Raw genomic sequence first — 26,860 nt, 5'->3', positions numbered from 1 at the left:
ATGGATGTAAACAGGTACAACTAAACCTTCCTTAGTCTTCAGAGACCATATACCTGTCAAAGTGAGCAAATGTCACTTAACAGGGTGCTTGAATTATGAAGCAATAGATAACTCTGAGGGAATGGAGTTAGTATAATACAGTGAGAGCACCCAAATTTGTCACCTAACTGCAAAACTGAACACTGGGAACTGTTTAATCAAAATAACGTTTATTAATTATGTCACCTTATTTAACTTTCTGAGCCTCCATTTCATCTTCTGTAAAATGGTATAAGTACTAAAAAACGTAACCAATTTTATTAGGTGGTTGGGAAGACTAGGTTAGGTAATGTGTGTAATGGTTACTACTGCCTGGCCTATAGCAAACGTTCAGTAAATAGCAATGACTTTTATCTCATATAGACTTCCAGAATTCATTAAATGCTTGATAAGTGGGAGACTGGAGTCAACATTTCAACGAACGAGCTTTAAAATTATAATCTATGGTGCTATTCACTACTTTAAAAAAACCCATTTATTGTACTTAATATATGCCAGGCCCTGAGTTAGCTCTTGAGAAATACAAAACAGTTTAGAATTACCTTTTAGAAACTGTCTTTAGAAACTGTAGCACATTTCTTTTAGTGTCCTTGGTGGTGAAAACTGTGTGCTTTTACAGGTTGATTTTACTTTTGGAAGCAGAAAGAATATTTCAGAGCCAAATCTCACTATTCAGTGAACGATCAAGCAGATAATACCACTCACTGGTTGAAAAGGATTATAAAGTAATGAGCCATTTCAAGTGTAGCACACAAATCTCACTCATTTTCATTCCAGAAGTCCTCTGTGTCTTCATCTAGCCTCTCCTTGCCCTCATTTGCCACCAAGAAGGCAGCACAGGTCCTCTTCAAGGCTAATCTCGCCAGCTCTACCCCCTGACTCCACTCCTCCCAAAAGGTCTGATGCAAGAAAGCATAATATTGGTTCATCACATTCACCCACTTAATGGTCTCAAAACAACCACTCCTTTAAAGTTTTCACTCTAGGTTTTTAAAAAACCTAGAACACAAGGAAGAATGTCAACTAGAAAGTAGGCTAGGTGCACAAATGCCCTACATGATCTCAAAAGGGGACAGGAAAAACCTAAACACCACTTCTAGAAAGAAGACACTGCCTTCCTAAACCTCATAACGTAATAGCACACGTTGAGAGGTTTCAACATAGCGAAATTAAATAAAAGGACAAAAGGTATTTATAAAATTGAACTCATCAGCTTAACCCAAGGCTCAACCTATGTCTATTTAATCTATTATGCCCTAATCCAGACCTTCATTACATTATACCTGAACCACTGCAATCTTTTCCTAACAAGTGTCCCTTGTTCTAGTCTCATTTTACTTAATCCACCTTGAAAATAGCTATCCACTCAAGCTTCCTAAGTACTAATTTGTATGTTACCCTCTTGAAAAAAAACTTTCAAAAGCTCTAGCACCAAACCCAAAGTCCTTGGTCCGACCACCAAAGCAATCTGGCGACTGGCAGTCTGACTCCCCCTAAACGATCTCCTTCCCACTACACTGTACCTCCCAGGGGTTTTATTGATATATACAAGCCACAAGTACACTCCCATGAACTTTTCCATCTCTACATTCATGGTGCTTCCCCAATCCACAATCTTATTGCCAAGGCCTGCCTTTTGACTGAGGCCAGGCCAAGTTCAACTTTTCCTGTGAGCCTGGCCCATCCTCCCCACCTGTCAGGGATTCTGCTCCTTCTGTCCAGTAAGAATGATACTTACTACCTGTATCACTTCCTATGCACATAGCGTTTTCTTCCTTGTTATTTGTCTGTATACACAGTAGATCTGCATTCCTGTTTGTATTTCAACTACGTGGAATGCATAGGTAATTATAATCTATCTGCTGGATGCATAGACAATTGTAATCTTATAATTCATACATAGCTTTCTACAAATCGGTACAGCATAAGTTTAACAATATGTATCTTAATTTTTTTAAAAAAGGATACTTGACTGCCCACAGAACCCATGAATAATATACAGCAGCCAGTCACGATGGACAGTATTTTTAATTATATCCAGAAGTTCGCCGTTCCACACGTACTTCATATAAGGCTCACTACAGATCCCAAATACACCTGAAAAATAAGAGTTGGTATCAGAAAGATAAGGAAATTGGTTGACATCCGTTTTTAAGTTCTTAAACTTTTGTTTTTAATTTCAAAATGCCTGATCAATATCATTGCTGTCTTCAGTAGATATAACTCATCTCGTTGCCCAGAACACTGTGCTGATTCTGTACAAAGTTAAAGAAAACACACATTTTCTGATTTGTGAGTTTTTAACCTAAGAGAGAAGAAAACAGCTGGGAAATTAAGGAGACGTGTACAAATACATGAATAAGGCCGAGAGACAGTAAGGACAGCAGCTGGGAGCATGGCTCTGGTGTCAGAGTGCCTGGGTCCAAATCCGAGCTCTGCCTCATCAGCAGGGTGACAGGTGTGACCAAGAGGGTTACTTACTCCCAGTGCCCATTTCCTCATTTGTGCCTGTATCCTGGGATTGTTATAAAGATGAGATAAGTTGATAATGTACATAAAGTGCTCAGAACAAGTCTGATGTCTTACTGATACTCCCATAAGTGGTAGCTGTTATCATATCAAGCTTTTTCTATACAACAAAACTAATTTCATCAAGCATGATTTCAGGATATCCAAATAAATTTATTAAACATCAATGAGTTTTACAAAACTTATATAAAGTACAAAATAAAACAAGTATATTTAAAAGATAATGGCTTAAAAGATCGTTAACAGTTCTGGATAGAGGCCGTCAATACTCTTTTTCTTCTCAAAACATGTATGTTAAGAGTGTTTATATACTATGACAAACACTTTGGTTTTATTCATAAAAACTAAGCCTTCTCTACCTCTTCAATGACATTACAATGAGCATGAATAATGGATTGGAGTCCTGTCTTTGTCACTTACCAGCTCTGTGACCTTTGGCAAGTTACGTAACATCTCAGAACCTCAATTTTCTAAACTGTGAAATGATGGTACTACTCACTGCAGAGATATTATTCAGATTAAAAAAATAATATATGCAAAGTGACTAACTTGCTGCCTGACACATTCGAGATTTTTAAAAAATGTATTATTTTCCTTTTCTACCTACCCCGATACCTATTACCCTCACCCTCTCTTTCCTATCAGTTTCCCCTGTGTAGAAGGAGAATAATGCATCCCTCCCCTACAGAAAAGATGTCTATGTCCTAATCACCAGAACCTGGGAATATGTTATGTTACAATGGCAAGAAGGAATTAAAGTTGCAGATGGAATTAAGGTTGTTAATCAGATGACCTTAAGATGGGGAGACTATTCTGGATTGTCCAAGTGGGCCCAATGTAATCACAGGTCATTTTAAGTGAAAGGGGGAAACAGGAGTGTGTCAGAGTGATGTAATGTGGGAAAACCCTCGGCCGGGCATTGCTGGCTTTGAAGATGAAAAGGACAAGAAAATGGATTTTTCCCTAGGGTCTCAAGAAAGGAACGCAGCCTTGCTGACACTCTAACTTTAGTCCACTGAGACCTCTTTTGGACTTCTGACTCCCATAAGATAATAAATTTGTATAGTTTTAAGTTACTGAGTTTGTGGTAATTTCTTATAGCAGCTATAAAAACCTAATACACAGTTATTCATATCTATCAAGTAGAACTGCCTGACAGATAGTAAAAAATTAAGTAGCTTTCAGAGGCTTAATTCAGATCCCAGAACAGATATTCAAATTCAGATGTGAGATGAGACATAGTGCAAATTTAGTAATGCTTTTAGCTTTTCTATTACTAAGTATGATATTTAGAAGAAATGTGACAAATATTCAGGCACACATTATTTTACCCTCCACCTGTCTCTAGTGGCACAGGTTACAATCCAGATGTCTGAACCATGGCAAATTTACGTGATCTAGATGTTTTGGGGTAGGGAGGGTGCACTGGGTTTGGCCTTAGCTCAAGAGATATTCAATCTAATAAACTAACAAGAGTCAAGGCAATAACAGAGATGGCATTCAGTCTAAGTAACAGTCTAAGTCTTCTTAGAGTGGACCAGAACCTTTGGCAAAATGCTAACAGAGTACAGCCTCTTTCTGTGTGTCCTGTAAGGACAAACCTTCTGGAACTTACATTCTACCTCTGCACTCACATCTCCATCACTATATAGAAGTTGCACTGAGGAAGCCACCCAAAGACACTACTAACTTTATGTTTCCATAGTAAGCCCAATTCAGTTAAACAGTCTTAAGTTTGAAGCAATTCCTTCACAACATTAACTCTAGCAATGTCTCTGGCTTTAGATTTCTAGACCAACCCCCAAATCCAGGGATAAAGGGACCAATACTATTCTGTGACTGGTTAGTCCCAGATATCCAGGGCCACCCTAGACTAGTCACACACACGTCCTGCAGTAATCCCACAATGGTCTTGACAGAAGCAGGGCTTGTGAGGGACCAGAGGGGCAAGTTGAGACCAGTCAAAGTTAGAACAGCCTCTGACCTATCGCAATGGTTCCTCTAGACACTGGCCTTGTGATCTTAATCTCTAGGCCTCAGTTTCCTACTTAGCCTTTATTTCTTTCAAAGTAGCATTATACCTACTGAGCAGAGTTTTTATGAGGATTAGAGATATGACATATAAATGTCTAGGATACAACAGGCAAGCCATGGTAACTGTTTTCTAAAACTCAACCCATACACAATTGGTCTCTATGAAGAAAAATAAGGTGGTGATGTGTATTCTCCAATATTTAAAAAGAAAATTCTCCATTCAAGGACTAAACTGAATGTATTCCATAAAAGGTGCATGAAATTTTGCTAGAAAACATCAGTATACAATTTTCTGGCTTGCCCACAAATGAAATTCATTTGGTGATGCATGATCTCTATAAAAATGAATTGGTCAAGTTCCTATACCTGAAACAACCTGATATACGGACAAAGAGCAAAGAGGAAAGGAGAAATATGAGGGAAATGTGAGTGAATTTAATGAGATGCCGTTTCATAGATGCCACATTAACATATACTGAATGTGCTGAAAACCACCTACCGCTTCCACCCTGTGTAATTAATCCTTCATCTTCAAAGATGTCGAAACTCTCCTGGCGAGTCTGGGTCGTTTCTGACTTTAACATCTCCAGGGGCATACGCAAGACAGTGAGATTATATTGAAGTGAGCGGGACAAATCATAGCTGTAACTGAGAAAAGAACTGAAACTTAATAAGAATTAGAAAAGCAAAACATATTTCATAGTCTTGGCTCCCAGAAGGAATTAAAACCTATGAACTAAATTACTTAGCACCTGTTCGTTTCCTTGGAAGCAATGCTGTACAAATAAGCACATTAAAACACAGTAAACCATGAATATAATTGGAAATTAAAAAATCAATGCATGACTTAGGCATTTGCATAACTAGAAATATACAATACAATGTGAGTAACCCACATTAATTGATTTGCAGTGTGCATTTTTTGCTTCACGCTGAAATTAATCTAACTTCAGGGCCTTGTACAAAGGGGTCACACTCTCATATATATCTGAATGAAGTACTAAAAATGTTACAATATCCACTGCAACAGTACATGGTCTGTACTCTAGTTTACCTATGAATGAAAAGAATTCTATTAATTATTACTGGTGGTACCATAACTGACTTACTAATAAAACAAGAATAAGCAAATAACATAAGCCATCATGGTAAAATATGTTTGAAAAGCATAATAGTCATCCAAAAAATTGTAACAGTCTGTGCAAACAAAATTTGCACAAAATTAACAATTTTTATAAGTATCTCTAGCTATATATTTTTAGCACAGAATTTCAGACAGTATCTAGAATTCTTTAGGTTTACACAAATTTGAAAGTATTTTAGTCATATTTTAAGATGGTTACAATTTTGTCTGGAGACTCACATACATATTTTAATTATTTCTTCCTCAATTTATTAATTATCAAATTATTGATTTACTATTTATTTGTTTGAAATTGATTTATTTCATCTGTGAAATTAAATTTTACCACATTTGCTTGATAGAGCCATTAGTTTTACTAGCATCTAATCTCACAGGGGTAAAATCTGTATTAAAAAGTTGGTTTTGGGGTTTCCCTGGTGGTGCAGTGGTTGAGAGTCTGCCTGCCAATGTGGGGGACACGGGTTCGAGCCCTGGTCTGGGAGGATCCCACATGCCGCGGAGCAACTAGGCCCGTGAGCCACAACTACTGAGCCTGCGCGTCTGGAGCTTGTGCTCCACAAGAGAGGCCCGCGCACCACGATGAAGGGTGGCCCCTGCTCGCCGCAACTAGAGAAAGCCCACGCACAGAAACGAAGACCCAACACAGCCAAAAATAAATTAATTAAATTTTTTAAAAAGTTGGTTTTTCGATCGCATTTACACGAGCATAAAAAATACTTAGGAATAAATTTAACGAAGGAGGTAAGAGATCTGTACACTAAAAATTATAAGACATGGATGAAAAAAATAAGACACAAATAAATGGAAAGATATCCAGTGTTCATGGAACAGAAGAATTAATATTGTTTAAATGTCCATACTACCCAAAGGCATCTACAGATTCAGTACAATCCCTATCAAAATGCCAATGACATTTTCCACAGGAATAGAAAAAAAACAATTCTAAAATTTGTATGGAACTACAAAAGACTCCTAATAGCCAAAGCAATCTTAAGAAAGAAGGACAAAGCTGGAGGCATCAAACTTCCTGATTTCAAACCTTACTGCCAAGCTATAGCATTCAAAACAGTGTGTTACTGACATAAAAAAGACACCTAGACCAATGGAATAGAGAACCCAGAAATAAACCCACTCCTATATAGTCAACTAATATTTGACAAGGGAGCCAAAAGGACTAATGGAGAAACGATAGTCTCTTCAATAAATGGTGCTGGGAAAACTGGACAACCACCAGCAGAAGAATGAAATTGGACCCCTGTATTACACCACTCACAAAAAATTAACTCAAAATGGATTAAAGCCTTAAATGTAAGACCCAAAACTATAAAACTACTAAAAGAAAACATAGGAGAAAATTTCCTTGACACTGTTCTTGACAAAGATGTTTTTTGGATATGACACCAAAAGAGCAAGCAACAAAAGCAAAAATAAACAAACTAAAAAGCTTCAAACTAAAAAGCTTCTGCACAGAAAAAGAGAGTCAGCAAAATAAAAAGGCAACTTATGGAAGAAAATATTTGCAAACCATCTAACTATTAAGGGGTTAATAGCCAAGATACATAAGGAACTCATACAACTCAACAGCAAACATACAAATAATCCAATTTTAAAATGGGCAAAAGAGTAGACATTTTTCCAAAGAAGACATACAAATGGCCAACAAGTGCATGAAAAGTTGCTCAACATCACAGTAGAGAAATGCAAATCAAAACCACAATGAGATATTACCTCATACCTATTAGAATGGCTATTATAAAACAAACAAAGAAACAGTAAGGGTTGGCAAGGATGTAGAGAAAAGATAACCTTTTGCACTGCTGGTGGGAATGGAAATTGGTGCAGCCACTATGGAAAACAGAATGAAGGTTCCTCAAAAAATTAAAAATAGGGCTTCCCTGGTGGCTCAGTGGTTGGGAATCCGCCTGCAAATGCCGGGTACACGGGTTCAAGCCCTGGTCCAGGAAGATCCCATATGCTGCGGAGCAACTAAGCCCGTGTGCCACAACTACCGAGCCTGCGCTCTAGAGCCCGTGAGCCACAACTGCTGAGCCCCGTGCCACAACTACTGAAGCCTGCACGCCTAGAGCCCGTGCTCTGGAACAAGAGAAGCCACTGCAATGCGAAGCCCACGCACCGCAACAAAGAGTAGCCCCCGCTCGCGGCAACCAGAGAAAAGGCCGCGCACAGCAACGAAGACCCAACGCAGCCAAAATCAATCAATAAATAAAAATAAATAAATTTTTGAAAAATTAAAAATAAACTACCATATGATCCAGCAATCCCATTTCTGGGTATATATCCAAAGGAAATGAGATCACTATCTCAAAAGAGGTATCTGCTCCCCCACGCCCACTGCAGAATTAATGACAACAGCCAAGACACAGAACAACCTGAGTCCATTAACAGATAAATGGATAAAGAAAATGTGGCATATATAAATAATGGGGTATCATTTGGCCATAAAAAAGGAAATCTTGCCTTTTGCAACAACATGGATGGACCTGGAGGGCATTATGCTGAGTGAAATAAGTTAGACAAACAAAGACAAAGACTATGTTCTCACTTACATGTGGAATCTTAAAAAGCTGAATTTATAGAACGAGAGAGTAGAATAGTAGTTGCCAGTGGCAGGGGGAGGAATAGAGAAATGTTGGTCAAAGGGTACAAACTCTTAGCCATAAGATAAATAAGATCTGGATATCTAATGTACAGAGCATGGTAACTATAATTAACAATACTGAATTATATACTTGAAATTTGTTAAGGGAGTAAATCTTAAATGTTATCACTACACGCACACACACACACACACACACACACACAATCACAACTGTGTGATGGGATGAAGGTGTTAACTAACCTCACTGTGGTAATCATTTTGCAATATATACATGTATCTATACATGTATCAATCATCACATTGTACAACTTAAACTTACATATGTCAATAATATCTCAATAAAGCTGGGGGGTGGAGAGAAGTTGGGCTTTTACTTTTTTTTTTTTTTTTTTTTGTGGTACGCGGGCCTCTCACTGTTGTGGCCTCTCCCGTTGCGGAGCACAGGCTCCGGACGTGCAGGCTCAGCGGCCATGGCTCACGGACCCAGCCGCTCCGCGGCATGTGGGATCTTCCAGGACTGGGGCACGAACCCGTGTCCCCTGCATCGGCAGGCAGGCTCTCAACCACTGCGCCACCAGGGAAGCCCTGGGCTTTTACTTTTAACAATCAATTCTTCCTGCTTTATTCTAGCTGAATCATAACAATGCAGTATAACCTTTCCAGAAGTCTTTAACCTCATATTTTTACTTATGGAATGACTTGTTCAGAACTCAGTATGGGGATGCAGACGAAGCTGAAAACGGTGAATCAGGAGAAGACCATTTCTAACAGTACCACTGAGCTTCAGTAATAACTCACAGAGACTATAAACATAATTAAGCAATAAATGCTGAAAAGCAAATGATGGAAACAAATACAATGGAAATATACTTTCAATAAACATTGGTGGAAGCAAAAATTATTTCTTTAGGAGCCCTTCACTATACTATTGCTAAATTAATTAACTGTCTTTGGTTTCACATCAATGAAGACATAATCCACTCTACACAGTAGACAAGTTTTTCTTTATTTCATAAAGAAATGGTTAACTATATTAACAGTTTAAAAATAAATTTAAAATAATGCAAAGTACCCCAAAAGTATGTAACACCAATGGCTACAACACTCTGGGTCCTCTTCTAGTCCCATGACTCAAGTCCTTATTGCTATATGCTATTTTATGTTCTACTTTTGAGTTTGGACATTATAGCTGATAGAAAGTTATTTGGCTACATGGAAAATTCTATTTACCTGGCCTACATATTGGTCACATCATCAGTGGTATAATATTTTATCATGATGCTCTGCTATAATTTGCTTGCTTATTTTTCAATTATCGATATTTGTGTTGTCCCTGTGTTGGTTGGTTTGCTTGTTTGGGCCATGATAAATAGAGAAGCTATTAATGTCCCTTTACAAGTAAGGATTAATATTTTCTCTCCTGATTTATTACCTTCAGGCATATTTTCATATATACTTAATGCTATGTTCCTCTAAAGGAAAGTTAGTAATTTACAGTGCCAATAGCGGTATGCTGGTATTTCAACAGTTCTTCCTATTTTGAATTTTTTACCTAATTTTGCTAGATTGTTAAATTGAAAACTGTGAAACTGTTACAACTCTGTATATAGACTGAATGCAGATTTCATTTTTGTAGTTCAAAACTAAAAAATAAGAATATTTCCTTAAAATCCTAATAAAGATGATTTTTATAGTGAGAATAATTACAATTTATCCATTCAAAATTTCAAGTATCAGATTTTTAAAAGGAGGAAATACTTGTATTTGTACTATTTTAGATGAAAAACTTTGGCTATTTTAAAAAAAAGAATAACTGAAGTACTACTGATTCTGTTTTTACCCTATGGAAAATTATATAAACATTTAAGAGAATGATAAGAGCAAAATTCAGCTCAAACATACCTAAAGTAAAAATTGCTGGACAGGTCCACATTTTGAAATATTCGTAGATACCTAAAAAAAAAATGATGACTATAGTTAACAACCTGATGACTATAGTTACCACTGCTATATGATATACATGAAAGTTAAGAGAGTAGATCCTGAGTCCTCATAACAAGGAAAGAAATTTTCTTTTTTTTTCTTTTTCTTTTTATTGTATCTATATGAGATGACAGATGCTAACTAAACCTACTGCAGTAATCATTTCACAGTATATTATATCTAAGTCAAACCATTATGCTGAACACCTTAAACTAACACAGTGATGTATGTCAATTTTATCTCAATAAAACTGGGGGAAAAAATGACCAAAAAACCCCAAAGCATATTGCATTCACACAACACCATTATTTGTTCATAGCTTAACATATACATATATATACATTTATATTTGTAAATACACTCATTGAAACTGAGAAATTCAATCCATAACTGGAGAAGAGATTTCATCTGGAGCAATTTCTAAGTATCCTGATCATCACTTGAGACCCTTAACTTTAGTTTGACCGTTTCCTCATCACTGATTATGCCAGAGAGGGAAAGTCATGCCCTTACATACATAGGGCGCTTAGACTTTGGGCAAGACAGAAGTAAATACTGTTCTTGTTTTCACAATATGCTTTGAGGTTGGAGAGAGTGGAGGAACAAAAACAAGCACAAATGTTCGTGGGTCACCATAATTTTAAGCTGCAAAGTTTTTTTAAACTGAAAAAAAAAGTGCAGAATAAAATGTCCATGTATCTACCACTCAGGATTAATTAATGTTAACACTTTTTCATATTCATTTCAACCTTTTAAAGACACTGATCACAAATGGGTATTGAATTTGTCATATATATATATATATGAAAAATATATATATAAATATAAACACACACACACACATATTTTTTGGCCACGCCGTGCGGCTTGCGGGATCTTAGTTCCCCAACCAGGAATCGAACCTGTGCCCTCGGCAGTGAAAGCGCGGAGTCCTAACCACCGGACAGCCAGGGAATTCCCTCAAATAAATTTTCTACATATATTAAGATAATCATAATTTTTCCCAACAATATTTTAACATGGTGAATTGCTCTAGAAAATTTTATAATGTTGATACAACCACACATTAGAGGGGTAACCTCTACTTATCATTTTGTATGAAATGTTTTACAGTACTTTATTTCCTAATATCATACCAAACATTTTTACTTAAATGCATTATTGGATTACATAGTTTTGTGAGTATGGTAAAAGTTTACCTATCCAGTAATAGTGTAAGTCCACCTATAACAAGCTATTAAAATAATTGTATCTTATTCTGGATTATTCCATTTACTATACAATATTAATCACAAGATAAGTTCATTCTTTAAAGACAGTCATATCACTGTATAGAAGAACGTAATTTGTTTTACTATTCTCAGCTAAAGAATCGTAAAGATGAGGCTTATAAATAATATAAACCTCTTTAATTTTTCCCCATCCCTTGGATTTATATGCACTGGCCTATCTGATTCACTTTTTTAAATTAATTTATTTTTTATTGAAGTATTGTTGATTTACAATGTTTCAAGTCTACAGCAAAGTGATTCAGTTATTTATATATACACACACATATATGTATATATATACTCTCTCAGATTCTTTTCCATTATAGGTTACTACAAGATATTGAATATAGTTCCCTGTGCTATACAGTAGGTCCTTGTTTTTTATCTATTTTATATATAGTAGTGTGTATCTGTTAATCCCAAATTCCTAATTTATCACCCCCCCTTCCCCTCTGGTAAATTTGTTTCTTATGTCTGTGAGTCTGTTTCTGTCTTCTAAATAAGTTCATTTGTATCATTTTTTAGATTCCTCTCTGATTCACTTTTATTCAATATACTATGCCTGCCTATAAGCTATAAGAGACATAATTTTTTTCAGTTAGTATAAGACAAAAGTCCACTCTATCCAGTAAACTCTACTTATCCCTTACCCCTGTGTAAACAAATTATGTTTTAAATACTCCACTTCCAAATACCAAAGACAATGCCACAAAGGTCCAGAAAACCACTATCTAAGAGGGTCTTAAACAAGAGAGCCACACCACCTTTAAATTCCAGTTCATGTATCTAGAACAACACTATGAAAGTACTGAGTGTAATTAAAATCTAAACTGTTACCTTCCCTAAAAACTTACAAGCATGCCTAACTTTGTTCCATTTTAACCTTTATAATATTAAAATAAACCAATTATAGTCTTTTCTCTATCACTTTATTAATTTATTAATAGCCTTTCCCCACATGCCCAAGGTTCCAGTAATTTCCCCCCAAAACTTTTTAAAGGTTTCAAATCCATAGAAAAATTGGGGGAAAAAATAGTGTAATAAACAAAAGTATATCCTTCACCTGAATTCACTGTTGAACATTTCTCGTTATACATTTATACACACATACATTCTCTCTCTTTAAATATACATGTACATTTTATTTTTCTAAACCATTTACAGTAAGTAGCAGACATGATGAAACCTCAGTCCTAAATATTTTATTATATATCTATTATGAACAAGGACAATCTCCTGAGTAACCACAATATCATTATACACCCAAAATTTAATACTGATCCAATATCCCCTAGTATATAGTCCATATACAAACCATTCCAGTACAGTCCTTTATAGCTGTGTGTGTGTGTGCGCGCACGCACGTGTACATGAGCATGCACGCACATGTTTTAATCCTGGATCTAACAGAAATTCAAGTGTTGCACTTTGTCATGTCTATTCTAAACTCTAGAACAACCCTCTGGCTCTTCCTGTGTTGCACGACATTGACATTTTTGGAGGGTCCAGGCCAGTGTCTTACAGAAAGTCCCACAATATGGATTTATCTGATTATTTCCTCATGCTTAGATTTAAGTTAAATATTTTTAGTAAGAAAACTACACAGGTAGTGGGTGTCCTTCCCATTGCTTCACGTTAAGAGGCAAATAATGTCAGTTTTGTCTCATTATTGGTGATGCTAAGTTTGATCATTTGGTAAGTATGTTTGTCATTTTTTTCTCTTTGTAAATAATAAAGATAGTTATGGAGTATGGTATGTTGAGACTGAGTGAATATCTGTTCCTCAATAATAACCTCTCACCTAATGGTTTTAGGAGCCATTGTTGATCCTTGCCCAAATCAATTGTTTTAATGGAGGGTTTTTAATAGCGCTTGAACAAAAGCTGTAGCATTGCGAGCCAGTATTTTACATTTTAACATAACATTTATAATCTTTTGACTGTTTTATTTTCTAATTGGTGTACCAGGTAAAAAAAATAGCAGTTACCACCAGTACATACCTAGCTTCATCAGGATGAGTAATACGTACAGAATCATTGGGTATATAGATCATATTTGTGTCTTCAATCTTATATATTGCATGACCTCCAATATCTGCCATCTTCCTCCTTTTGGTTATTAACACAATATAATAGCCTTCTAAAAACCTGACAAAACCTACACAACAAAAAAAGAAAGATAAATACATTTCCTAAACTTAGTAATGCTTTTAGATACATGTTTAAAAGGCAAAAGACTTTTGACACATTTCCTACTTTATTATTTCTATGATTTACAGCCATACAAATTTTTGGTTGTCTTAGAATTATTCTCTAGAAATATTTATATTAAAAATATTGCTCTAAACAACCTGATTAAAGAAAGACCATATGTATTAATGTTCAGTAGCACTAAGTTCTCAGCAACACACTAGTTACCACACAGTCTTGGTTAAAAATGTTCTGGCTCCCAGAACTTTTGCTTTGGGAGTTAAAACTAACTCTCTTGTTGGTTGCGGGCAGAGGGAGGGGAATACTTCTGAACCGGTTCACGTGAGGAGCTCAGCAGAGCCTCTCCCCAGTGAAACAACCACAACTGGTAAAAATTATAAAAACAAAACAAAATATTGAAAGTTTCTGGAAATTCTCCTAATGGCATACAGCAAGTGGAGAAACATTTATTCAAGAAAATCTACTAGATCTTGGAAAGAACAGGAAGTCTGTGACATACGAAACATAATTTGTTTCCCTTCTACACCCTTCTCCCAATTCGGTGGGACAGAATATCTACTCCCGGCAGGTGTCGCCACAAAAGACAGTACCCCTTCCTCCCTCCCCAGCTCTCAGTCTAGAGCCTTGGTTTCTGCTCAGGAGGTGCAGGGCACCAGCATTTCCCATTCCTTCCAGCTCTGTGCTGCAGATGCTCTATTCCAGGCAAGCACATCTGAAAGTGAGGGCTCCTTTCTTCTATCCAGTCCTACTTGTAGAGTGGAGGCCTTACCCCAGCACAAATACTGGATCCCATCACCCCCACTCACTGACAGGGTGAGTCAGATACGGTCACTTACAGCTCACTGCCCATCAGAAACAGTAGAGGCCAGAGGCTGTGGGATAATATATTCAAAGCACTGAAAGAAAAACTCAACCAAGGATCTTATATATAGCGTAACCATTTTTCAAAACTAACTTTCTTATGTGCATGTGTGGGTGTACTCACTTGCTCTCTCTTTCTCTCTCTCTCTCTGTTACACTCTATAAAGCCTGAGCTAGGATCTTGGTGCTATAAATGGTTGCTCTAGATTTAGCAAATACTCATTGTCTGTGTCTTGTTATTCTTAACTGACAAAAGAGAAAATTAGTAATTGAACATATTAACATAAATGAGCCAAAATATATAAAAGCCACCTCATGGATTTTATGAACCTGGCTACTTCTATTAAAACCATGAAAAATACTTATATTTGAGAGATCCACAAAGCACATTTTAAAAAGATGTTCGTTTATGCTCCTCCCCACCTCCCCTTGGAGACTAGCTAAAAATTCCCTGACTAAAGCTAAAGGATTTAAGATAGGAGAAAAAGCTAATGTCAATCTCATCACAAGTTAGGAAGCAGTTATCCTTTTAGAAGGCTAAAACCTACAAAATTAACGGTCTTGGGAGCAGCATTAAAAACACCCAAAAAAGAGAATCTAATTGGTTTTAAGTAATAAATATTCCCAAGATGAAAGAGTTTCTTTCCCCTTTGTTCTTGCTATATATTTACTTTTTATAGAAATAAAACCTCTCTATAATAATTTCTTCCAACCTGCATTCCAACTGAATTTTAATTTTATGTTTTCAGCTCTATTTCATCCTACATGTCCCTTCATAATTTTGATGAAGTAAATATACTGCACAAAAGAATATTTTCTACCAGCATAAAATGCTTTCAGCATATTATGAGACTATTTTCTTTTTCCTTTTTACTGCCAGTTGGAAACGTCACTCCTTTTTAAAAGGTTCCTATCAAATATAACCAACAATTAAAAGGCTTTAGCTTGGCATAGACCTCTGTCAAGAGTCAGCCTATTCATCGTTTTAACATACTGAAAACCAGAACAAGTTTTTTCATCTTCATTCTACGTACTTCTGATCCCAGACCAATTTCCCTGAGCGTTTCCCAGATGCCTAGATGACAGTCATCAGGCAAAAGTGATCTCTCCGAGTAGAGAAGCTTGTGTCAGTTGAGTTGGAAACCAAGCAAAGTAAATAAAAAAGGACAGTGTGAGAGGATGGAGTGGTGTGGAGTTCTGGTGGCTGGAGAGGACCCACAAGCCCACCAACAGGGAAGAGGGCAGTATCCTGCTGCGAGGTCACCGTGTCAGCTAGTCACTATCTTAAAAGCCTTCAGAGGGCTTCCCTGGGGGCGCAGTGGTTGAGAGTCCGCCTGCCGATGCAGGGGACATGGGTTCGTGCCCCGGTCCGGGAAGATCCCACATGCCGTGGAGCGGCTGGGCCCGTGAGCCATGGCTGCTGAGCATGCGCGTCCGGAGCCTGTGCTCCGCAATGGGAGAGGCCACAACAGTGAGAGGCCCGCGTACCGCAAAAAAAAAAAAAAAGCCTTCAGGGAGAACAGCACTCTGGCAGAGAAGTATCAAAAACCACAAGGGACCAAAGTGACTCTCTAGCACCAAATCTACTGTTCCCTTACTAGTCTGAGGCTCACACTTTATTGTTGTTTTCCCTGTATCTTGGATCTGCAATCTATTTCTAAGGGTGTTGCTTTAAAGAACAACTGAGTCCATCACTTAGTCTGCTATAATGACACATTGTACTAGCAGCTTACAAGAGTATCTTCTGACAGGTGGCACACGCAGAAAAAGGACATATATCAAAAGGGGTTGGATGGTCACAGAGCTGAGAGTAGTAAGGACTACAGGCCACCAGCCACCAACTCCATCTGCGTGCCCCAGGACCAGATAAAACAACTATGTGAGGGATGCTCGTGATCCCATCCAGTGGTCTCCCAAGCCTCCTGCTGGCTGCCAAATAACAATGGAGCAGGTCAGAAATGGGCAAGGTAGCTACAGGACAGGATCAATCCATGTCTGGGGACCAGTAATGGTCCCTGAGCTTTCGGTACCAGCCCATGAAAAGACAAGTAAACGAATTGAAAGTAAGGGTTTAGAAACATCTGAGTTCATGATCAACGAACTTGCCTTGAACAGGCAAGACTAGTTTGGGTATTACTGAACTTATGTGATGAATCACATGTGGCCCAAGCTGAAGACAAGCTATGCACAGTAGGATCCTGTGTTGGTCTGTGACACATTTCTGGAAAAAAATTGGTTGGTCCTTTACTACAGATAGTTGAGAAGCACTGCTCTAGATTCTTATAGATAGTGAATTAAATTAACCACGATAACAGTCCAAAACATCCCAGCCAAAGTGCTATTCACAAATTAGGCATGCTGAAAAAGTTGAGAGAAAATACTGCAGTCACAGAAGACAACCACTCTAGTCCTTTCACACATGTATTATTTTGACAACCAGACTATACATTTTTCAAAGATAAGCATTTTGTGTTTTGCTATTTCAGTAGCCCTCATTATTTCTAAGGCAGTACTAGACAAATCATAGCCTTTTATTTACTCCCTATTTACTCTTAAAGATTCTAAGCTTTATTTACATGGTTGAACTAGAATACATAAAGTGCACTGCCCTGAAAATAACAAATGCTTACTTAGTACATTACTGTGTCACTCTACTGGTAGGTTAGTCTTTTAGTGACTTCACCATCCAAGGACGGTCTCAAAGAGGCCTCAAATTGTGAGAGAAATTGCTACCACAATACCTAAGAATGCCACCTAAGAGAAACATGGAGACACCTTCAGCCCTTACCCAAAGTTTATTAACTAATACTTGTGTATAAAATGAGTATCTGGTTATAAACTTGGTCATCAATTGATTAAAATAAAGCTTTGGTTTTATAAGCTTAGTTATCAACAGATTTAAAATGAGGCAAGGATGAATTGGGAGACTGGGATTGACATATGTACACTAATATGTATAAAATAGATAACTAATAAGAACCTGCTGTATAAAAATAAATAAAATAAAATTCAAAATAAAATAAAATAAAATGAGGCAAGGAATATTGCTAAAAGCAAATATGCCCAGAACAATGAAGAATGATGAAAGTACCATTACAACAACACAGTACAGCATCTAGAGGCCACTTAGTGTAAAGGCAAAGTGCCCAATACAACTCCAGAACACCTGAGGGCAGCTATTTTTAAACATAGGTCAATAACTGATCTTCAATTCGTTATACTTAATCATCAAGGAAGGTTCAATTTTGAATAATTAACGCTGGCTAATGAGGCATTCAATATTACATACACTTTAGGAAATTTCCATTTTAAAAAGCTGTAATAAAGTATCAGCATTTAAAGGAATGAATTTAACCTATTAAGTAACTAATTAAGCCTACTGTATTTGAGACATATTTTACTTACAAGTTTTTTTTCTTTAACATATAAGTAACACTTAAAGTGGAATTTAACACATATGGAATGTATGGAATTTAAACATATGAACTCACTTGACATACACTGACATGCACACGCCCACAAACAGGTACCCATTAAACATGAAACCTCAAGGGATTTGTCAAGACTGAGCAGAATGTACAGAGAAGGGGCCGGTCCTATGGAGAGGAAATCAATCACACCTACCACTCTCAACTTTCCCTGGCAGCCGCCTAAGGCACAAAATGCACCTAAATGGATTACACATTGAAGGGCTATGAGAGCACACGGAGAAAAATGAACTGCAAATACGGCGGAACATGCATAATCAAATATAGGGTCACCAAATAGAAAGTACTAATCAAAAAAATGAACATGAGAATATGAAACTATATAGCATAGTTCAGACCATATTAATTTTGTTAGCATCTATAGACACCAATCACTCAGTCAATATTGCATACAGTCCAGTAGGTTTAAGAAGCAGAGAGATAATTTTGTAAGTGTTAAAAAAAAATAGACTCAAAATAAGGCTCTGCCAACAGGGAAGCTGAGATACAACTGCCCTCTGCTTGGCTTCCAAGGTCCCAGTGACCTGGCCTCACCCAACTACTTGCCAGCATCCCAGGACCCATGGGCATCTTCATGCCCACACCTCTGCTGTTGCCCCTACTGGAGCTCTCTCCTCCCTTCCCTACATCCATCCAAATCTTGCTTCTCCTCCAGGGTCCAGCCTGAGTCTCATCATCTTCAGGAAATCTTTCCTTGTCATTCCAGGTCCAAAAAAGTCTACCTCTTATGTAATCTCCAATACCATTTACCTTTGACTACACAGCTGGGCTCTTAATTCCAATCCTGGAGTTCTTTTCATATGCACTGGGTTTTGCCCCCATCCTAGTCCAATCATCTTAAGACTCCCCGGGACAAACCCATGGTAGAGCAAAGACAAGTTTACTGACCCACTAAGGACAACACACCAGAAGAACTGTGAGGCATCTCACAAATGCCCCACAAGCCAGACCACAGACTACTTAAAGGCCAAGGCCATTTCTATATTTGTTCATGAATAAATATAGGCGTTATTATAGGATTTGGGGACACGATTAGGTAAAATTTAAACAAAGAGACTCAAACCAAAGCAAGACTGTATGTAAAGAGATAAACATCAAGTCTACATTGTGAAGCAGACTCGTGGTCTCATTTCTTTGAAAGCAGTAAAGTTAGCAGAGCTGTAGACTGTTGTGTCCAGAAACCCCTTATCTGAAACTCTGCATGAGTTGTCAAGCGAGGCTGCTTCTCTGTGTCAAAATGACTTAGCTCATACAGGCAAGAGGGGCATGTTTTCTCTTACTGACACAATTTTAAAGAGCAAAGTTTCTGATAGTCTGTGATTTTAGAGAACAAAGTTTCTCAGTGAGTAAGAAAGCAGTTGTCATTCAGAGAAAGGGGTTATGACACTTTACACTGTAGCATGTCCTTGGGAGAGATTCCTCTTAACTTAAAAGCTGGTTTTACCTGTATCTGTTTTTCCAGCTGATGTTTACAGTCCAAGCCAATTTTTATTTTTTCATTCCTTGACAAGACAGACTCCTTAAAGGTCCACACCATCGCTACATTTGTTCCTATCCCACACGAAACTGAACACAGTCCTAAGCACATAGCAGATGCTATATAAAGGCTGTTTGGTACTTGGCTGATAGATAATTCAGTTTTAAACAACCAAAGCCACAGAGGATGGGTCATATTTATAAACCTATATAAATATAAGCCTTGCAAACTATCTTCAAGGAGTCTATGTAGGAAAAAAAAAGAAAAAAAGGAGGTAGTAAGAGGGATGCATGTTTCTTACCTACAACACCAAAAGCTGAAACAGCTCGAAATAACCCGGATGATCCTTTCTGTCCCATCTTTGTCCTATTTCCTAGATCCAAGCGGCCAAGAAGTTCTCGCACTTCTTGCTGAGTATATACATGCTAGAAATAAGCAAATTTAATCTGTAAGGTTGTGCTCGCTTTTTAGATTCATTATTTATTTACCGCTGAAAATTAGAAGTTGCCTACAACTTTACATCATTAGCTATTTCAGAGAAGTATATATAATAGTGCAGGACTAAGCTACAATTTTAAAAAGCCAACGAATTCTTTTTTTTTTTTTTACATCTTTATTGGAGTATAATTGCTTTACAATGGTGTGTTAGTTTCTGCTTTATAACAAAGTGAATCAGCTATACACATACATATATCCCCATATCTCCTCCATCTTGCGTCTCCGTCCCATCTTCCCTGTCCCACCCCTGTAGGTGGTCACAAAGCACCGAGCTGATCTCCCTGTGCTATGCAGCTGCTTCCCACTAGCTATCTGTTTTACATTTGGTAGTGTATATATATGTCCATGCCACTCTCTCACTTCATCCCAGCTTACCCTTCCCCCTCCCCGTGTCCTCAAGTCCATTCTCTACCTCTGCGTCTTTATTCCTGTCCTGCCCCTAGGTTCTTCAGAACCGTTTTTTTTTTAGATTCCATATATATATGTGTTAGCATACGGTATTTGTTTTTCTCTTTCTGACTGACTTCACTCTGTATGACAGTCTCTAGGTCTATCCACCTCACTACAAATAACCCAATTTTGTTTCTTTTTATTAAAGCCAACAAATCTTTAACGTTAGCAGTTAAGGGTGGTTCCTGGATCCCAGGCTGCTGTACTAAAAAGGTGTATCAAAACCTTATCTTCTGGACAGAGATTTAAGGTACCCACAGACAAGTTTCAAGAAATCTATAAACCCCTTAAAATTGTATGCAAAGTTTTGGTTAAATGTGCATATGTGCATTTTTATGAGAAGGCCCATAGCTTTCCTTAGATTCTCAAAGAGATCCCTGATCAACCACTCCTACCCAAAAAGAAAGCCAAGAATCATTACATTATATTAATAAAAACTCCCAGATGGTGCATGTGTTGGGGATGGGATAGGAACCACGACACCCAGGAGTACAGGAAGTCATAAAATACAATTTATCTTAAATTATTATAACATAGAAAATAGCTTTGCAAAGAGCTTATGTAAAATGGCTTCCAAACTGTAGCTACTAACATATTTGAAAAACCAGGCATCTACATGGATTCAGAAATATTCACAGACAGGAACCTCAATACAAAGGGTTAGTTAGGTGCTCTCATTTGAGAGTTAAAATTAACTGTTCAATTCCACCTTATTGTATTTCTCTTTTGACTAAAAGCCTCATATTTTTGTGCCACCTGAATTAAGTCTGTATTTCCAACTCTGGATAATATAACATCTGGATAAGAATAGCTTAACATTTCTCCAGCAAGTGATCAGAAGAGATCCTACCAGTCCTTTGTGGCTTCAAGTAGCTTCATATTAAAGCAGAGTAATAAATAATCTCTTTGGTGGATGAAATACTAAGAATTATATTGAATCCTTAAAATGGAACCCCTTTAAGAAAATATATTCATTATCTTACCCAAAGAGTTTGCTTTGTAAAACAAATCAAAATGAGGGACAAAGTGTAATTCTGGCATACTTTCCGACATCAGTAATTTCTAGAAACCAGATAAAAGATTCAAATTCTAGCCAACCATGAAAAATTATAATTTTTAGATGTATGATAAAAAAAGTATATATCACTAGAAGCTGTAAGGATATTTCATATCCTGTAAACAACAAGTACAAGTTTCTGTTTGTATTCAGGTTTTCAAGATACTTACCCTATCATCAATTATTACCAAATCTTTTGGTTCTGTTCTATCAATTTTCAAAACACGATATTTTGTTTCTGCATGATTGCTCCCAACTAGAAAGTATCTCTATAAATAAAAAGAAACGTCATTAGTTTTTTAAGGCAGTTTGCCTTATACACATTTTATAGTCACTTCAGTTTTTTAAATTAAATACAGTAAAGTCAGGTTACTTTTTAAAAGAAATATTTCTGTTAAGTATAACTGGCAGATTAAAGAAAGGCTGATTCTAAAAGGTCAACTTTAAAATTGAAATATTCGTAGTGGTGTCATGATAAGCATCAGTCTGATATTTAAAATGTACCCAGTAACCAGGCCAGGTGAATTCAATTATATTATACAGAGATTAACCTGACTGGAGACTCATGTTTAAACTTTACCAGGAAGCAGCAGCTCTGGTAAGAATTAGAAAGCTCAACACATAATTAGGAATGCTTACACAATTATAGCTAATTGATATAAATCAATATCAAATATTGATATTTTAATCAAATAAATCTTTACAAATTTTCTGCAGAAGACTAAAAATGACTTTAATATAACAACTATAAAAATCCATCCGTAAGTCCTATAAAAGATTAAAATGAATGTACTTTCCCAAATGGCTTTTTATAGATAAGCTATAGGAAATAATTAATATTCTTTCTTTTCTGACACACTTCCTTGGAGTGTGTGTAAAAATACAGAAAAATAATCATCCTATATTCAAAGAAAATGCTTTTAAGAAAACCTAAACCAGATGAATAAGTTTTGAATTGTGTTTAAGAAAATAAGTAAAACTCCATTAGGAAAAATAAAGATATTTTGCTTCAAAAAAGTCCTTTGAAGTGACACTTTTTCAACACTGCAAAAACTGAGAACACATTGCCACCATCAACTGGCATCTAACCATCTCATAGGTCACATAGATACAGATACACAAAGCAATTAAATAACAAATAAGATTCTCTAGATTAATGGCCAAACTGAAGTATGTAGACCACAGGATCTCAGAGCAGGAAAGATTAATGTTGGGTACTACAGATGCAGAAAACGTCAGAGGAGTTAAGACTTGAATTAGGCCTCAAAGGATGGGGAAGATTTTTTAAAGTAAGAATTTATAACAGAAGATATGTACAACAGAATATAAGCACTTGGTTATATTGTTTTAATGCTAAATCTGTAGAAATAGATGGATTTTTAAATTATTAAGTATATATCTGTTTATAAAGATCTGACCCAGACTTCCAGATTATAAAGAACAAAACTCTATGTTAAAAGATGATGGCTTAGCCCAGACTTAAGGGGAAAGCTAACCAAAATACTGAATCCCTCATCTCCTAGGAAGAGGTAGAGTCTGGATGACGGTACCAATTATCATGAGGTAGAAGTAAAGCAATTATAATAAAAATTAGTAAACTAATTCGAGACATCCAGTGACCAGGATGCACTGGGGAAGCAGCTAGAAGGGCAAGGACACAGCGAGAGGGAATAAGTCCAACGTTCTCGGGATGACCTCAGCGAATTCCTCCCTGAGACCCTACCCACCCCTGAGAGGAGAACAGGGTCACCAGACTAATAAAATCAACCTCAGAAGAATGGTTTGTAAACTATACATGTTTGTTAGCAGAAAAGGGAGCCATCTTCTTGAGGACTTGAGGAAAAACAGTTCCCAGGAAAGGAAATAGCAAGTGCAAAGACCTGAAAGGGGAAGAAGCTTGGCGAGTTTGTTAGAGGAACAAGATTAAAGGAGAAGACGCTCATAAAACACCTAACACAGTGAATAGTGTTCAACACAAAGAAGGCACTCAATGAGTGTTACTTCCTTTTCTTTGCTTTACTTTTTAAGATGTCAGCGAGCCTATGCCATTGTATTTGAGAAAAAGATCCCCAAAAGAGAGGAAAAAAGAGATACCCCAGAGGGAAAAAAGCATATGCAAGACCAGAATGGAACCAGAGTGGGAAAATGCACAAATCTATTAGTAATCTGTCTCTGTCCTCAGGAGAGATGAGCATGCAAATTAACAACCATGAACAACAGCGTGCTGTGATAAGACGTCTAAACTGGACGTGATGACAACACAGGAAGGGCACTTCACTCATTTGGGGAGGGTCAGAGCAAGCTAGCCAGAGAGGCTGGTATTGTCCTGATGCTGAGTTTGGCCTTGAAGGACCTCTAGACAGGACCTGATGTACCGAGCCAAGATAGGGCACGTGACACCCACCCCCTCCCGCCTGCCCCCGCCAAAGAACTTTTGCTTATATCTGAATTTAGCACTTCCTCTGAGCACCTTGTCCAAATTTGTTTGGGGCAGGTCTGCCCCCTTCACCTAAATATAAACAGCTCAGGAGTCTGGGACTAACCCCCTAACCCCTGTGATTTTAAATTCTAGTCTAGTAGCCCAATCTGGTTCCACAGGCACTGGGTAAATGTTAAGTGAAAGAACAACCACTCACCACGAACTAATCATTTAATCTGCTGGGTAACTTTCTACAACATTTATAGTAACCCACTTGTTTGGTTACCTACACAGAAAGACAGCCCTTTTAAGTCAACCACTCAGTAAAAGGAGGCACATCACAGCTTTAAGAGAGGTAAAAACCCCTGAGTGAAATTCCTAGAATTTCAATAGATCCTAGGGAATCTAAAGATGAACTGTAGTAGGACTATGATTTGGCAGTTTGTAATAAAAAGACAGATAATTCCTGGGATGCGAGTGGGCAAATGCACTACTGGCCTTCGGAGCACACACAGGAGGGCAGATCTACACCCCTCTTATCCAGACCCTTGCATGAAGTCTACTCCACGAAGCAGAGGGGCCAAGGCAAAAATCCAAAGAATTCAGAGGCAGATCAGAGTGGAGAGAAAGAAACGGAAAGCAGTGCAACTATCCACATTCTCTATTTTTTTTTTTTAAGGAGAAAAAAACAGTTTATTAACACATGCATCGAGCCTACATATGGGAGAACTCAGCAATGAGTATCAAAGGGGTGGTCTGAACTTGAGCTTATATATAGCATCTTGACAAGGGACCTCTGGGACAACATTAAATGCACCACATTCTCTATTAAAGTGGTCTAAGAATCTTGAAAATGTTTTGTGCCGAGAGGAGCGACCTCTTGTGGATCCAGCTGAGTTAGAAAGAAAACCAGAGCTCTCAGCTGTGCACAGAATCACTCTCCTGCACTGCCCTCTGGTGGGCGGGTCACCATCGACCTTCACACCAAATTTTTAAGAAACTTTTCCAGAAAGGCCTTATTTCTACTTGGTTTTATTTCCATCTTGTTAAATAAATCAGCTCTATAATTATGTATATACTTAGGCTTTATTATATTTTAATATTATGCTTCAAAATGAATTTCAGCATTTTGGGGCTTAAAAATTGCCCTGAAATATCTTTTCCTTAAATTCTTCTCCACTGCTGATTTTTTCTAATTTTTTTATTTTGAAGATTTTCAAACCCACAGTAAAATGAACAGAATAGTACAATGAAAACCCGTATACCACTCACCTAGATTCACCAGTTGTTAATGTTTTGCTACATTTGTTTTCTCCCTCCTTTCTTCTTGAGATAAGCTTTATTCCCTTTTGAACCACATGAAAAACCAGTTGCAGGTATCATAATACACCATCCCTAAAAACCTCAACTTAGGGGCTTCCCTGGTGGCGCAGTGGTTGAGAGTCTGCCTGCCAATGCAGGGGACACGGGTTCGAGCCCTGGTCTGGGAGGAGCCCACATGCCGCAGAGCAACTGGGCCCGTGAGCCACAACTACTGAGCCTGCACTCTAGAGCCCGCGAGCCACAACTACTGAGCCCGCGCTCTAGAGCTCGTGAGCCACAACTACTGAGCCTGTGCGTCTGGAGCCTGTGCTCCGCAACGAGAGGCCGCGACAGTGAGAGGCCCACGCACCGTGACGAAGAGTGGCCCGTGCTCACCGCAACTGGAGAAAGCCCTCGCACAGAAATGAAGACCCAACACAGCCAAAAATAATAAATTAATTAATTAATTTAAAAAAAGCTGACGCAGCCACAGATAAAATAAAAATAAATTAAAAAAAAAACCTCAACTTGTATTTCCTAAAAACAAGGACATACTCCCACATAATCATAATACCATTGATACATTATTACCTATATACAATCCACCAAATTTCCCCAAATAGCTGGCTTAAAAAACAAAACGGAATTCAATCAAGGATCCTGCATTGCATCTGGTTACCAGGTCTTTTTTATTTATTTTATTTTTGGCTGTGTTGAGTCTTTGCTGCTGCACGTGGGCTTTCTCTAGTTGCTGCGAGCGGGGTCTACTCTTCGTTGCGGTGCGTGGGCTTCTCATTGCGGTGGCTTCTCTTGTTGCGGAGCACAGGCTCTAGGCACGTGGGCTTCAGTAGTTGTGGCTCGCAGGCTCAGTAGTTGTGGCTCGCAGGCTCTAGAGTGCAGGCTCAGTAGCTGTGGCACTTGGGCTTAGTTGCTCCACAGCATGTGGGATCTTCCCAGACCAGGGCTCAAACCCATGTCCCCTGTATCAGCAGGCGGATTCTTAACCACTGTACCACCAGGGAAGTCCCAGGTCTTTTTTTAAAAATGTCTTTTAAACTAGAACAGTCCCTCTGCCTTTACTTTCAAAGACTGTCTTTCAGAACATTTTTAAAAGTTCACATTTTTAACACCAATTTTCCTGGTTCCCTATTGACATCATTCACTTGGCCATTTACCAGTGAATGTCTCATATGCGCCAGGCACTGGACTAGACACCTAAGGGCAAAGATAAATTGAAGATAGATTCTGGGCATAGAACTTGCTAATGGATTAAACTGGAAAAGAAGGAGTAATCAATCCAATTACTTTTGCTTGATGAGCAACTAGCTACATGGTGGTGCCACTTATGGACGTAGGCTTGACTGGAGAAGAAGCAGGTTTGAAGGAAAAACAAGATTTCTGTTTACAACATTCCCAAAGGGATCAAGTGGGAACTGAGTCTGGAGCTCAGAGGAGAGATCTCAGAGGGTGTCATCAGC

The 26,860-nt window shown here is 37.8% G+C and overlaps 1 protein-coding gene across 2 annotated transcripts in view; it reads right to left on the bottom strand.

Annotated features, from left to right (window-relative positions):
* Positions 1-26,860, bottom strand: part of FIG4 (FIG4 phosphoinositide 5-phosphatase) — a 137,994-nt gene that overhangs the window by 84,050 nt on the left and 27,084 nt on the right. For both annotated transcript variants that reach the window (XM_089921926.1, XM_022554244.2), the window contains exons 2-7: positions 21,832-21,930; positions 19,958-20,081; positions 13,621-13,777; positions 10,269-10,319; positions 5,102-5,250; positions 2,008-2,136 (exon numbers count right to left, since the gene is read on the bottom strand). In XM_089921926.1, the coding sequence (XP_089778052.1) occupies positions 2,008-2,136; positions 5,102-5,250; positions 10,269-10,319; positions 13,621-13,777; positions 19,958-20,081; positions 21,832-21,930 (709 nt within the window). The remainder of the gene's footprint in view (positions 1-2,007; positions 2,137-5,101; positions 5,251-10,268; positions 10,320-13,620; positions 13,778-19,957; positions 20,082-21,831; positions 21,931-26,860) is intronic.

The sequence above is a fragment of the Delphinapterus leucas genome, chromosome 12 (assembly GCF_059928025.1).
Source record: "Delphinapterus leucas isolate spDelLeu-1000000601 "Yukka" chromosome 12, BTC_Dleu_Yukka2, whole genome shotgun sequence".
Taxonomy (NCBI): domain Eukaryota; kingdom Metazoa; phylum Chordata; class Mammalia; order Artiodactyla; family Monodontidae; genus Delphinapterus; species Delphinapterus leucas.
Note: the sequence above shows the minus strand (reverse complement) of the source record. Positions and strands in the feature narration are given on the sequence as shown.